Consider the following 13322-nt stretch of genomic DNA (forward strand, 5'->3'; position numbering starts at 1 on the left):
AGACGTGGACCCCATGGGTATTTTTGGGTGAAAATTCGGATTTTGATGGAAAATTTGTATTTTCTTATGGAATTAATTCTTATAATTTTTGTTGACTGAATCAGATTATTTGTGGCTAGATTCGAGGCGTTAGGAGGCCGATTCGCGAGGCAAAGGCATTGCATAATAAAGAATTACACGGTTTGAGGTAAGTAACAGTTCTAAATTTGGTCCTGAGGGTATGAAACCCCGGATTATGTGTTATGTGATTGGTTTTAAGGTGACGCACATGCTAGATGACGGGCGTGTGGGCGTGCACCGTAGGAATTGTGACTTGGTCAATTCCATGGATCTGTGTAGTTGAATAAATTATTGTTCTAATAAGTCTCAAGTCTGGGACATGTTCCAACACTCATAGTCAAAGAAATAAAGAGGGAACAAATAGACATCAATTCCCTTGCTGATTGTACCAGTCAACTCCCCACAGTTATAAAGTGGATGCAACTGTGCCTCAGCACACACGTAACAGTGCATACAGTACACCAGTCACTTTATGGGGAATGCTCTCATACCAAATATGCTTACATCATTCGAGTGATATCACTTATATAATATTAACATGAAGCAAAGGAAAAACATCACACTTGCACATTCCAGAATTCATCAAGCTTCCTCTCAAGTGTGTTGCCAACCTGCAAGCAATATTCAAGATGTTAAGAATAAAAAATAACATAACAAAGGACCTGTTTCCTGCATTGAGTCATTATATGTCCTTAGTTGTGTTGTACCTTTGTCAAAGTGATTTACTTATAATTCCTACTTAGTTTAGTTAGAATCATTGTGTAGGAAACCTTTTGTAAAATCATAAACCTTGTGTTTGTGTCTTGGCTAGAGTTAGTCGAGTTGTAAGCTTTGTAATAGAGTTATTACAAAGGGGCGTAATAGAGTTATTACAAAGGGGCTTGTAATAGAGTTATTACAAGTTAGTGGGGGATTAAGAGGTTAATTCCTAGGTTATAATAGTTTGTAATATGAAGTTTGTTCAATGGTGAAGTTGAAATCTTACGAGTGTAGGTCATGGTTTTTAATCCCGTGAGTTGGAAGTTTTCCACGTAAACTCTATTGTGTTATTTACTAACTGTTGTGCGTGTGTATTCTGTGGGAACTAATAGAGAGCCTGGTTTTCTATATAGTTTGGTGGACCCTTAGTTTTTATATAATTATATTATATATATATATATATATTTTATAAATATTTTAGCTAGCGAAAGTAATCATTTTCGACCGATTGACTAACTTAAAATTGGAACAACTTAACCTAAGTCGATCCAATACTCATATATATAAATTAAAATAATACTATAAGTGAAACCTTCTCCCAAAAAGAATACTTAGTTTAGAATGCATGAAATTCTGACAAATAATAATAATAATAATAATAATAATAATAATAATAATAATAATAATAATAATAATAATAATAAGTATAGAAAATTAGAGAGCTCTTGAAACAATAATGCTATCAATTTGAATGAAAATTCTGAAAAGAAAAATAAAAGATAGAAGTATCGTGTTTTGGAGAATTCACTTTTAGTATTATTTTAATTTATATATATGGGTATTGTCGGGTGGGTCGGGTCAGGTCATTCCTATTTTAATTAAAATATTATTTATTAGACTAAAAAAAGTAGAATAAAAAAATACTACCCAAAAAATGTATTTTCTGGTTGCTATGATTTTTGTGTAAGTGAAAATTTTATAATTTTTTTGTGAAAAAACATAATTATATGACTTTGGTGATGACCATTCTCTCTTTTTTCCTCTAAAATTTGACTAATTATTATTTTGCTCTTTTAAATTTCTGATATTTATTTCTTCTATTGGTTCGGTTTGTTATGCCAAAAGAGAATGACATTCCCGCACTTCTATTGATTTTGAACCTATCAGAATTGTGTTTAATAGACACATTTGTTATAACATAAGATGTTTAATATGTCACAACTTACAACTATAGTTGAGAATTTGAGATGTTAAACGTGCGGAGTGTGTTAGTTACACAAAGTTAGAATCAGACCACGGTTAGTTAGTTAGCTTATTTATGTAACCAGGGTTAAATGGCAGTTCTGGCTGAGTTAGATATGAGTTAGCATAAATAAGGTCAGCTAGGATATTTTGTACAGCTTTCCTCATTTCTATTTGTTCAAACTTGTAATTAGCTTAGATTCACTGAAATTGACAAAACAAATGAATGACCTATAATTTTTGTAAAATAAAATCTCTCTTTTTTGTGCAATATTTAATATTTAATTCCAAAATGAAGCCAATAACTTCCATATCTAGTGTTTGCGTACCCAGGTGCAGACACGTATGCTATACGTAAGGTGAAAATAAATATTGGCCAGAAAAATAATGGACTAAATAAATGAGAAATACAGCAATTCTGGCAAAGTCATTGATTCGTTTCGTTCCACATCATTCACCTGTACTTCCTACTTTTTTGGGGGAAAATTAGTTGCTCCGCCGCGCCGGCAGCCTGTCACGATGAGTTTGACGGCCAATCATCATAGTATGCTGCCGTCCTGCGCCGATGCGGTTCGGGTTTCACGGGCGAAAAGCTCCAGCTCCGGCGGACGGAAAGTGAAGTTAAGAGTAACAGTTCCTCGAGCGGCTCTGGTGGAGGCGAGGCCTCAACAACAAGTAGCAGCAATTAGAGATGTAAGTAATGGTGCAGGAGTAGCCCTTCAAGTTGGGAGAGATAGAGCCGAGGATATGCAAGCTGAAGCCAGAGCTATGTCACGTGCTGCGGGTGCTTCTCTTTATAGTCCCGAACTTTTGGCCACCAAGTATGGCTCTCGCCCATTAAAGGTAAAAATCACTAAATAATAACGAGCGTAAATCGGTTTAATTGGACTTGGTTCATACGCCCAATTTTGCTTGATTGCTTGGTAGGTACTGAGCAGAGCTCTTCAAATATTCACTGGACTTGGTTCATTCGCGCTAAAAGTATGGCTTGACCGGTTGAACGGGGAGCTTGATCGGAACATGAGATCGCGTGCCATTGAACTTAGGCAGACTTTCACCAATTTGGGCCCTACATTTGTTAAAATCGGACAGGGTTTATCCACCAGGCCTGATTTATGCCCACCCCAGTACCTTGAGGAGCTCTCTGAGCTCCAGGTATGTATTTTCTTCCTTTTTGTAGATTTTCCATCACAAGCAAATTCTTGACATAGTTAGTATATTTCTGATTGAAATACAACCTTTGAGGTTACCTTCTCAAAAGGAAAAAAAATACGACCTTTGATTGCGCAAACCAAACTTGACCATTTTTACTTCTGAGCAGGATGCCTTGCCAACATTTCCAGATGCACAAGCATTTTCATGCATTGAGAGAGAGTTGGGTCGTTCGCTTGATACCATCTACTCATCTATATCTGCATCCCCTATTGCTGCAGCCAGTCTTGGTCAAGTTTATAAAGCTCAACTTAAGTACTCGGGCCAGGTTGTTGCTGTGAAGGTGCAAAGGCCGGGTATCGAAGAAGCAATAGGATTAGACTTCTACCTAATAAGGGGAGTAGGCATCCTGATTAATAGATATGTTGACATAATTACAAGTGATGTTGTTGCTCTTATTGATGAATTTGCTCGCAGAGTTTATCAAGAGCTCAACTATGTACAGGTTAGTTTTTGAGTCTTTCTCTTAGAAAATGCCTTTAAGTGGAATGCATAATAGACAATTTAATTTTATATATATGGAGTCAAGGAGGTGTAGAAGCAGAAGAGCTGCAGAGTCGATAGAATTCTACAACATTCCTCTGGGTTTGAATGTTAATTTTGACAGGTTGATGCAGGAAGGGCAGAATGCAAGGAGATTTAAAAAGTTGTACGCTGACAAAGCAGATGTTCTCGTTCCAGATATTTTTTGGGACTACACAAGTGGGAAAGTTTTAACAATGGAGTGGGTTGAAGGTGTCAAGTTGAATGAGCAAGAAGCAATCGAGAGGCAGGGGCTAAAGGTTTTGGATCTGGTAAACACAGGCATCCAATGCAGTCTCAGACAGCTGCTTGAGTATGGTTATTTTCATGCTGATCCTCATCCAGGGAACCTCTTGGCAACACCTGATGGAAAGCTAGCTTTTCTTGATTTTGGGATGATGAGTGAAACTCCTGAAGAAGCAAGATTTGCTATCATTGGTCATGTTGTTCACATGGTCAATCGGGATTATGAAGCGATGGCTCGTGACTACTATGCTTTAGACTTTTTGTCTCCTGATGTAGATGTTTCTCCAATTGTACCAGCATTGCGTAACTTCTTCGATGATGCACTTAATTCAACTGTGAGCGAGCTAAACTTTAAAACACTTGTAGATGGTCTGGGTGCTGTGTTGTATCAATATCCCTTTAATGGTGAGTTGCTAGTCTTGCAATGAATAGTATGCTGACCATTGGTTAAAATGTTTAATAACTTTAGCTATTAGCAAATAAAAGAAATTGTTTAACAGCATTAGCTACTTCACAAATAATATTTTGTTAAAACAGCATTATAGTATCATGTCTGACATTGCTTCTTTGGCTGTTTGATATTCTTGCAGTTCCGGCTTATTACGCATTAATTTTGAGATCTCTCACAGTTTTAGAAGGTTTAGCTCTATATGCTGACCCTAAGTTTAAAGTACTGGCTGCTTCATATCCATATTTTGCCAAAAGGCTTCTAACGGATCCTAATCCATATCTGAGAGATGCTCTGATTGAGTTACTTTTCAAGGATAGGAAATTCAGGCAGGCATTATTTTTCCCTTTTTTCTGCTCCTTCTCTAACCTTAGCTCATTCTTCTGATGGGCTGCTAACATTGTGAAGCTCTTACTCTTGGTTACTACAGGTGGAATAGACTTGAAAACTTGCTTGTCCAGGGAAAGCAAGATAGAGACTTTTCTGCAAAAGATGCTTTGCAACCTGTCCTCAAGTTGTTGTTGGGTCCAGATGGTGTAGAATTAAGGGATTTGGTTATTAAAGAGGCAGTTCGTGTCACTGAAGCTATTATTCTGAGCTCAGTTATTGAATCATTTAATTCTATTCCTGGTCCCATGAGGACTTTTGTTTTTAATGGAAGCGCAAATGGCCCCTTTACAATAAGCTCTGCTGAGAAACAGAGCTTAATGGAACTTAGAACACAAGTGATTACTATATGGGGACTATTGCGATCCTCAGAGAATTTTGATCCAAGTCTTTTGCAACCAATTTTGCAGGTTAGAAGCACTCTCTTCCATGGAATGTAACAACAACAACCTAGTAGGATCCCACAAGTGGGGTCTGGGGAATGTAATTTTGATATTTGGATTGAATTGGTTTATGCATTTCCGGCTTAATGATGCAAGATGGTTTCCCCGTTTACTGTGTATATAAACAGTATATATACCCGTAGTTATACATGTATGTGTGTGTGTGAATCTTTTGTTTTGAGACAGACTACCCCGTCGTTCTTCTTTTAGTCGGGGTGGCAGGGGAGGGTGGGAAAAGGTGTTGCGGGAGCTCTAATAATGTTTAGCTAGGATATGATGGCCCTTATTGCGTGTTTGCAAGCTTAGATGAAAAATCATGATGCTTACTAGTGTGATTTACCATAATGATTGAATTTCTGTGCTGTTCATCATCTTGATGTTTTCACCATTAAGGTTTCAAGTCTCTAAGTTAATATTCGGTTCAAAACATTGAAAAAATGTTTTTGTGATTCTTTTTCCTAATTTTCACAAAAAATGTGTTTCAACCAAACTCCACCAAAGAAAAGGTTTTGAGTTTTTGCAGATAGAGTATGTGCTTACTGATAACTGTCTACCATACTTGAGCAGGTACTTCAAGAACCAGAAGCACGTAGTATTGGAGGGCGTGTAGTTGGTGGAATATCTCAACGTCTTGCCGCACGCTTACTGCAACAAGTTCTTCGTGCTCCAGAAACAACGGCCTCTGCTGCATAATTGTTGTCTTTAACTTTTATGTAACATATTAAACTACAATAAATTAGAAATTTGTTTATACTATACATCAATGTATATAATTGTTGTCTTGAACTTTTATATAATGTAACTGACCCATAAACATATTTTAACCGGTGAAAGGAAGGTCATAGAATATCAATCAGATTAGATGCAGCAATCAAGAATTCAACGGAATGGGCTTTCAATTTTGATATTCCTAGGGGAGCTTGCTAGGATTTGGAAGGGTGGTTGTATTATGCGTGCTATATTTTTGAATCGGATCAAGAGGGCATTTGACAGAAATCCGAATCTTGCTAATCTACTTGTGGATGAAAAGTTTGCAAAAGAGATGGTTGAACGGCAGTTTGGCGCAGAGTAGTCTGCCTAGCTATCAACTTGGGCATTAGTACACCGGGTATGTCTTCAGGTCTTGCTTACTTTGACTCATACAGGAGGAAAAGTCTTCCTGCCAATTTGGTTCAAGCTCTATGGGATTATTTTGGTGCTCACACATATTAGAGGATTCATGTGCCAGGGTCTTTCCATACCAAGTGGCTCAAGCAGTCAAAGAACTGAGGTCTTCTGATGTTTTCTTTTTGTTTGACCTAATTGAATAAGGTTCTTGTTGTCACTGAATCTAGGAGGTTAGATTATGTAGTATCATCTTGTCAAGTGGTCTCTCAAATGTTGGAACTTTACCTATGTTTTTGTGAAGCCCATTTGTATTTGTAGGCCTTGGCGCCAGTCCTTTTTTTTGGTGTGCTTGTAGATGTGCATTTCTCAGTTCCTTTTATTATTTAAGCCCATTTCTCTTCTCCCTTATCTTTGATTTTGCCAATGTTGCGCATGCTAAAATCACATTCATTTGAAATGTTTTGAGTATTACCTGAGAATCTTCATTAACCTATTGTGTTATCAAAATCAGGAAAGAGCTGTATTGATTTCCCAGTGTTTTGTCAATATAAAATTGACCTTTATATAATGTTCATATTGCATAGTGACTTTCGTTCTTCTGCAGTTAAGGATCCTTTTATTATTTTGGAAAGTTACCATAGTCTAAATTCCTGTCTTACCTTTCCTTTCCTTTCATCACGCTGATACTGAAAAAGTCTCAGGAAAGTTTCTTACCCTGATCTCACTTAGACAGCAGACCAATCATTTAGTAATTCAAGGTAGTCAGTGGAAATTTACCAGCTATATCTCGTCTCTTGGCTGCTCTAGGTATGTGGCATATAAACAAGATAGCTAAATGATGTAGTTCTTACATCTATTGGAAGCAATAACTAGCTAGTTGCTGGCTGAATTTAGTTACTTTGCCTACTGACAAATCTTGTCAAGTCATGATGTTTATCTTTCAGGATAATTCTCAGATCACATCCAGGTGGTAAGTTATTCACTAGGGATAGTCAACTAATATAAAAGGTGTTTTAGAGATGATCTTTACCAGTCCCAAATTTGATCTGTTGTGAACTGGTGTCAAATGTTTCAGCTAATTCTCTTTTTCCTTGCCTTATCTCTTTTCTTCATCCCCTCCCCCCAGCTAATATGTACAACGTTGTGGATTGAACCATGAAGCTCTTTGTTTTTAAATTATCATGACCAGATTGCTATTAGTTGTCCATACTGCGATTTGTAATTCATGATTCTCACTTTGGCTTTTACATTTCTGTTTTTTCTTTTTATAAGTTTTTGCTTGGAGTCTAAGTTTAGAAGATCATCTATTTTTCAGTTCCTTTTGACTCATGCTTTCTTCAGATGAGCTCCGAGTGTTTGTTTCTTTACTTAAGCATGAGCTACTTTGCTAGTTGTTATAGATAATCTATCCAGATCTTGCCATTATCCATCATGAGACTGTTTCTATTGATTGGACATATCCAGGTCTTGTACTTCAAACATGGCTGCTAAGCATAACTAGTTTTTTAGCTGTTGTTGTGGATATCTAATAGTATCTTAATATCCAGCTCTTGTTATTATTGTACATTACAGTGAAATGCCTCTCTTGACGTCGCCCCGAGGATGTTCAATATATAGATGGTGCGTGGGAGCCTGAATGCAAGAGGCTATGTAAAACATGTTGGATTGTTAAATTTTCGTGTCTTTTCAATCTATCAAGATTTTCATCCATGTTCATGCCCTTTCTTACTCATATCAAGTACTCCTACTAAGCAAGATTTCGTTCTCTCTTTCAATGGTCCTGAGGAGATATGTTCTTTAATAAATTCATGGTCTGGTTTTAAGATTAGTATTGCTTTTGCATTCATAGAAACTCCTATGTTATGTCTTCAAGTACTAAAACTCTAATCAAGTAACTGAAATGAACTATTTCTTCTTTATCAATGCCTTCAGTTTAAATTCCTTTAATCCCACCAGAGTGGGTTGCTCTAGTGGTAAGCACACCCTCCACTTCCAACCAAGAGGTTGTGAGTTCGAGTTACCCCAAGAGCAAGGTGGGGAGTTCTTGGAGGGAGGGAGACCGAGTTTCTATCGGAAACAGTCTCTCTACCCCAGGGTAGAGTAGATGTAAAGGTCTGCGTATACACTATCCTTCCCAGACCCCACTAGTGAGATTATACTGAGTTGTTGTTGAAAACCAAGATAAAATGGATTGAAATATAAAAAACCAAATTGAACCGAGCAAGCATCCTTTTTCTTTTAAAACTCTTCCAAGTAATGATAAATGACCTCGAACGTTAAAGATGGAAACAACTGGGGTAATATTTCCATGGGCAGAAGTCACTCAATTCCTTTTCTTCATATAATAAACGATATGTTCTTGGAAATGATAGAGATATTAAACGATATTTTGTTTTTTCTGATTGCTATCAATTAACAAGATTGAGTGAGCCTCAAATGGTTCGTCCAAACATAGCTAATATATATATACAATTTGCAAAAGAAAAAATTTAAATGCATATATATAAAAAAATCGTACTAATTTGAATCCATTTATTATAATCATGAATCCTCACATTATTTTTTCAATTTCCACGCTAGAAATGCCATTCCCTTTGTACTTGAGGGAGCAAAAATTGACAGTGAACTGAACTTCTATATAAAACCAGAAACGAAGATAAATCGTGTTGGTTTCTCTTCAATTTCTTGTAAATTCTAAGATAATTCTCGTTTTAGTGTTTCGTTTGTAACGAAGAGTGTGATAAGATTTGTCTAAGAGTATCATTTTCTTTGTCACCACATTCTGCTGCTGATATTGATGTTAATGATGCTCTAGATAAATGAAAAAATCTTTCTTAACTAACTCTAGATAAGGAAGAGTTGAGGGTTTTTTGGTATTGCTGCATTTTGAAATCTCTTCACTATAAACTCTTCTGAAATATCAAATAATCATGTTCTCGGAAAACTTTTGCAAGTAAGGAAGAATAACAACAAAGAGCTAAATAAGGAAAAGATTAGTAAAAGTTAAAAGTTTGTTTTAAATTTCCAGAATTTGGCTTAACATTCTTCACAGCAGATACCTGTCGTAGGATTTTGATTAACCACTTATTTTGAGAGCTTCAGTTATACCAGCTAAATTATTAGCTCAAGTCTGTGGATACTGAATGTATTGAAGTTGAGCATTATGACTGATGGTCTTGGCTTCTCATAACTCTCCCTCTATATAAGTAAACAAAATTTTGTTTACGAAATCGTCTCCTCCTCCATCTATATATCGCTAAAAAATATGGCTAATCCTATAGCCTCGTATCTTTGGTTCTTTCTCATCCTAATTCTTTTACTGCCATCAACAATGGCTGTGTCAGATTCTTATATCATCCATATGGACGCATCAGCGATGCCAAAAGCTTTTTCTAGCCCTCATTCTTGGTACTTGGCTACTCTTGCTTCTGTATTAGACAGTTCAAGTGTTGGCAGCAGAAACACCCTCTCTTCCTCAAAACTAATCTATTCTTATACTAATGCCATACATGGTTTCAGTGCAAGTCTTTCTCCTTCCGAGCACGAAGCCATCAAGAATTCTCCAGGCTATGTTTCTTCGACGGAGGACATGACAGTTAAAATTCACACGACCCACTCATCCCACTTCCTTGGCCTAAACTCAATGTCTGGTTCATGGCCAAAGTCAAACTATGGCAAAGGTGTTATCATTGGTGTAGTTGATACAGGGGTTTGGCCGGAGAGTAAAAGCTTTGATGATGATGGGATGACTCAAGTTCCATCAAGGTGGAAAGGATTATGTCAAACTGGAACTCAGTTTAATTCTTCTTTGTGCAACAAGAAACTCATCGGAGCTCGTTACTTCAACAAAGGCCTACTTGCTAAAGTGAAAAATCTTACTATCACGATAAACTCTGCCCGTGATACAGAGGGACATGGAACTCATACTTCCTCTACAGCTGCTGGAGGTCTTGTAAAGGGTGCATCTTATTTTGGCTATGCCCCTGGTTTTGCAATAGGCATTGCGTCAATGGCTCATGTGGCCGTGTACAAGGCTCTCTGGGATGGAGCCGGTACCATCTCTGATATTCTTGCTGCATTGGATCAGGCAATTGCGGATGGTTGTGATGTCTTCTCCTTGTCATTTGGCGCAGTTTCTCCATTTCCTCTATATATAGATCCTATCGCTATTGCTTCATTTGCTGCAATGGAGAAAGGTATATTTGTTTCCGTTTCAGCTGGAAATGAAGGGCCTTTCGATCAATCTTTGAGCAATGAGGCACCTTGGTTTCTCTCTGTTGCTGCTAGCACTGTTGACCGTGACGTTATCAGGATATTAACTCTTGGTAATGGAGTTTCAGTCACTGGTTTATCTCTCTACCCTGGAAATTCTACAAGCGACATTTCTATTATTCTTGTCAAGAATTGCTTAGATAAGCAGGAATTGCAAAATGTTACAGACAAATTTGTGGTCTGCATTGACAAAGACGCATTGGTTGGGAAACAAGTTAAAAGTGTGAGACATTCAAATGCTGCTGGTGCTATCTTCATAACAAATGACTTTGTCACTGACTTGGGCGAATACCTCAAAACAGAATTCCCATCTGTGTTTCTGAATTTCCAAGATGGTGATCAAGTTTTGAAATATGTTAACAGTACTTCTTCACCAAAAGCAAAGATTGGACTTCAAGGGACACTAATTGGTGTCGAACGAGCACCAGCTGTCGCGCATTTTAGTTCGAGGGGGCCATCAACGACCTGCCCGTTCATCCTCAAACCTGACCTGATGGCTCCTGGTCACTTAATACTAGCTTCATGGTCTCCACTATCATCTGTGAGTCTATTTACTGAACTTCACAATATCTTTAACATTATATCTGGCACATCAATGTCATGTCCACACGCTGCCGGTGTAGCTGCACTTGTTAAAGGGGCCCACCCTGAATGGAGCCCAGCTGCCATTCGTTCGGCCATGATGACTACAGCAGATGTTCTAGACAACACACAAAGTCCGATCCAAGACATCGGTCAAGAGAATGCTGCTGCCACTCCTCTTGCTATGGGAGCTGGCCATATCAATCCTAACAAGGCAATAGATCCTGGACTCATCTATGATACGACACGACAAGATTACATTAATCTTCTTTGTGCTCTAAATCTCACATCCGAGCAGATAAAAACCATCACTAGGTCCTCATATACTTGCCCCAACCCATCATTGGACCTAAACTATCCATCTTTCATTGCCTATTTCAATGTGAATAGCAGCGAGTTGGATCCTACAAGAATACAAGAATTCAAGAGGACAGTGACTAATGTCGGAGAAGGTGTGTCAGAATATACAGCCAAACTGACTGCAATGCCTGGACTTAAAGTTAGTGTTGTTCCTGAAAAGTTGGTTTTCAAAGACAAGTATGAAAAGCAAAGCTACAAGCTGAGGGTAGAATGTTCAAAACTAATGAATGATTTCTTGGTTCATGGTTCTTTAAGCTGGGTCGAAAAGGGAGGTAAACGTGTGGTTAGGAGCCCCATTGTTGCCACAAATTCTAAAGTTTGATCCTTTGTCAGGATAGCACTGATTACTGAATAGATATGTAATACATACTTGTGAAGTATAGGTCTATGCTTCACAATTAATAGTTTGTCTATGACGATTACTTGAGTTTCTCATTCAATCTAACTCGTCCGAGAACGTACTAGTTGATATCTTATGAATTTAGAGCATAGAATAAGATAGATTTTGTGATAGATGTGTTGAATGCAATAAAATATAGGCATGTCTTTTCGGTTTGTATCACCAGAAAGATTACACCTCCCTGAAATTATTTTAATTGAAAGCGAAATCTACTGCCAATGAGTAACCAAGTATCTTCTTGTCTCCTCTCTTCTATATATGTAAAAGACTTGAGTTCTTCAACTGTAATATTTACTTTTTTACTATACTTGTATCCATGAGAATCAAAGTAGAAGGATTTTCATTGTCTTATATCGCCCTCAATTCACATCCGAAGCCAGAGTCATCGCTCTCAGTATCATCATCAGGATTCTTTCATCAACATCTTCATCGTCTTCTTGATGAAAGGTGTTGTCCATTTAGAACTAGGCTGCTCACTTATTGTAGTGTACATCACAATTGATTGAATATTGTCTTCTTCTTTACATTCTGTCTACCTCATAGACAAAAAATGCAGCATTTGAAATGGTAATACAGGAAGGAAGCCTAGAACTTGGAAGAGAGCATGTTGAGATCTTACAGGAGGGTGGTATATAAATAGAGGCCATCTGTTGTGCTGATTGAATCTTGAAATCTTTCTTGCTATTTGGGATAATCTTTACAATATTTCCTATGTTTGGGATTTGATTCAATATCTTGTTTGCTTCATTCATCATGTGTGTCAACATTCAAATTATGGGAATCAGGTTTCATGTGCAAAGACAATGTGGACTTCATAGCTAATGAAAATGGAAATATCTAGACATGATATAATAAATTCTGAATTGGAGAACTAGTAAATTATATAACTCATTGTCAAATACTTAAAAATGAAAGTTAAGAACAAAAGAATTTGGGGCACATAGGAGGAATAATACAAAGTGTAAAGCTTGAGCATAAACACTAAGCATTTCCCTAATATTAAGGCATTAACTTCATGATATATTTACACCAAACTATTTGGAATTTGGAACCCGTTACCATAAGTAATTGGGAATCTTTGACTTTAAGGACATTGGAGTTTCAACCTACTAAGACTTAGAGGCAGTTTTCTAATTTTTTTAGTCCATAAGTATTTAATCTCTTATGTCCTTTGTAACTAGTCATGAAAAAAAAAGAAGAGCACATTGCAAAATTTTGGGTAAAACTAACTGTTAGGATCGGGAACCCGGGTATTGCGGAATATAGCCAAACAACGGTATAATGGCAATAACAAAGACAATGGAAGTTGATAACAACGACAATTAAAGTAGACACAAATTTA

General features: G+C 37.2%; 2 protein-coding genes across 2 annotated transcripts; both read left to right on the forward strand.

Annotated features, from left to right (window-relative positions):
* Window positions 1-2393: 2393 nt before the first annotated feature.
* LOC104103946 (protein ACTIVITY OF BC1 COMPLEX KINASE 3, chloroplastic) lies at window positions 2394-6683 on the forward strand. The gene is made up of 7 exons (XM_009611918.4): window positions 2394-2844; window positions 2929-3156; window positions 3323-3658; window positions 3831-4386; window positions 4572-4758; window positions 4860-5226; window positions 5827-6683. Exons 1-7 carry the CDS (start codon window positions 2521-2523, stop codon window positions 5950-5952), a joined length of 2124 nt encoding a protein of 707 aa, XP_009610213.1. The 5' UTR covers window positions 2394-2520; the 3' UTR covers window positions 5953-6683.
* A 2867-nt stretch (window positions 6684-9550) lies between these two features.
* On the forward strand, window positions 9551-12025 carry LOC104103944 (subtilisin-like protease SBT3). Its single transcript, XM_009611917.4, has one exon. The coding sequence runs from the start codon at window positions 9632-9634 to the stop codon at window positions 11900-11902; it is 2271 nt and encodes a 756-aa protein (XP_009610212.1). The 5' UTR covers window positions 9551-9631; the 3' UTR covers window positions 11903-12025.
* Window positions 12026-13322: the final 1297 nt, after the last annotated feature.

This window comes from Nicotiana tomentosiformis, chromosome 3 (genome assembly GCF_000390325.3).
Source record: "Nicotiana tomentosiformis chromosome 3, ASM39032v3, whole genome shotgun sequence".
In the NCBI taxonomy this organism is placed as follows: Eukaryota; Viridiplantae; Streptophyta; class Magnoliopsida; order Solanales; family Solanaceae; genus Nicotiana; species Nicotiana tomentosiformis.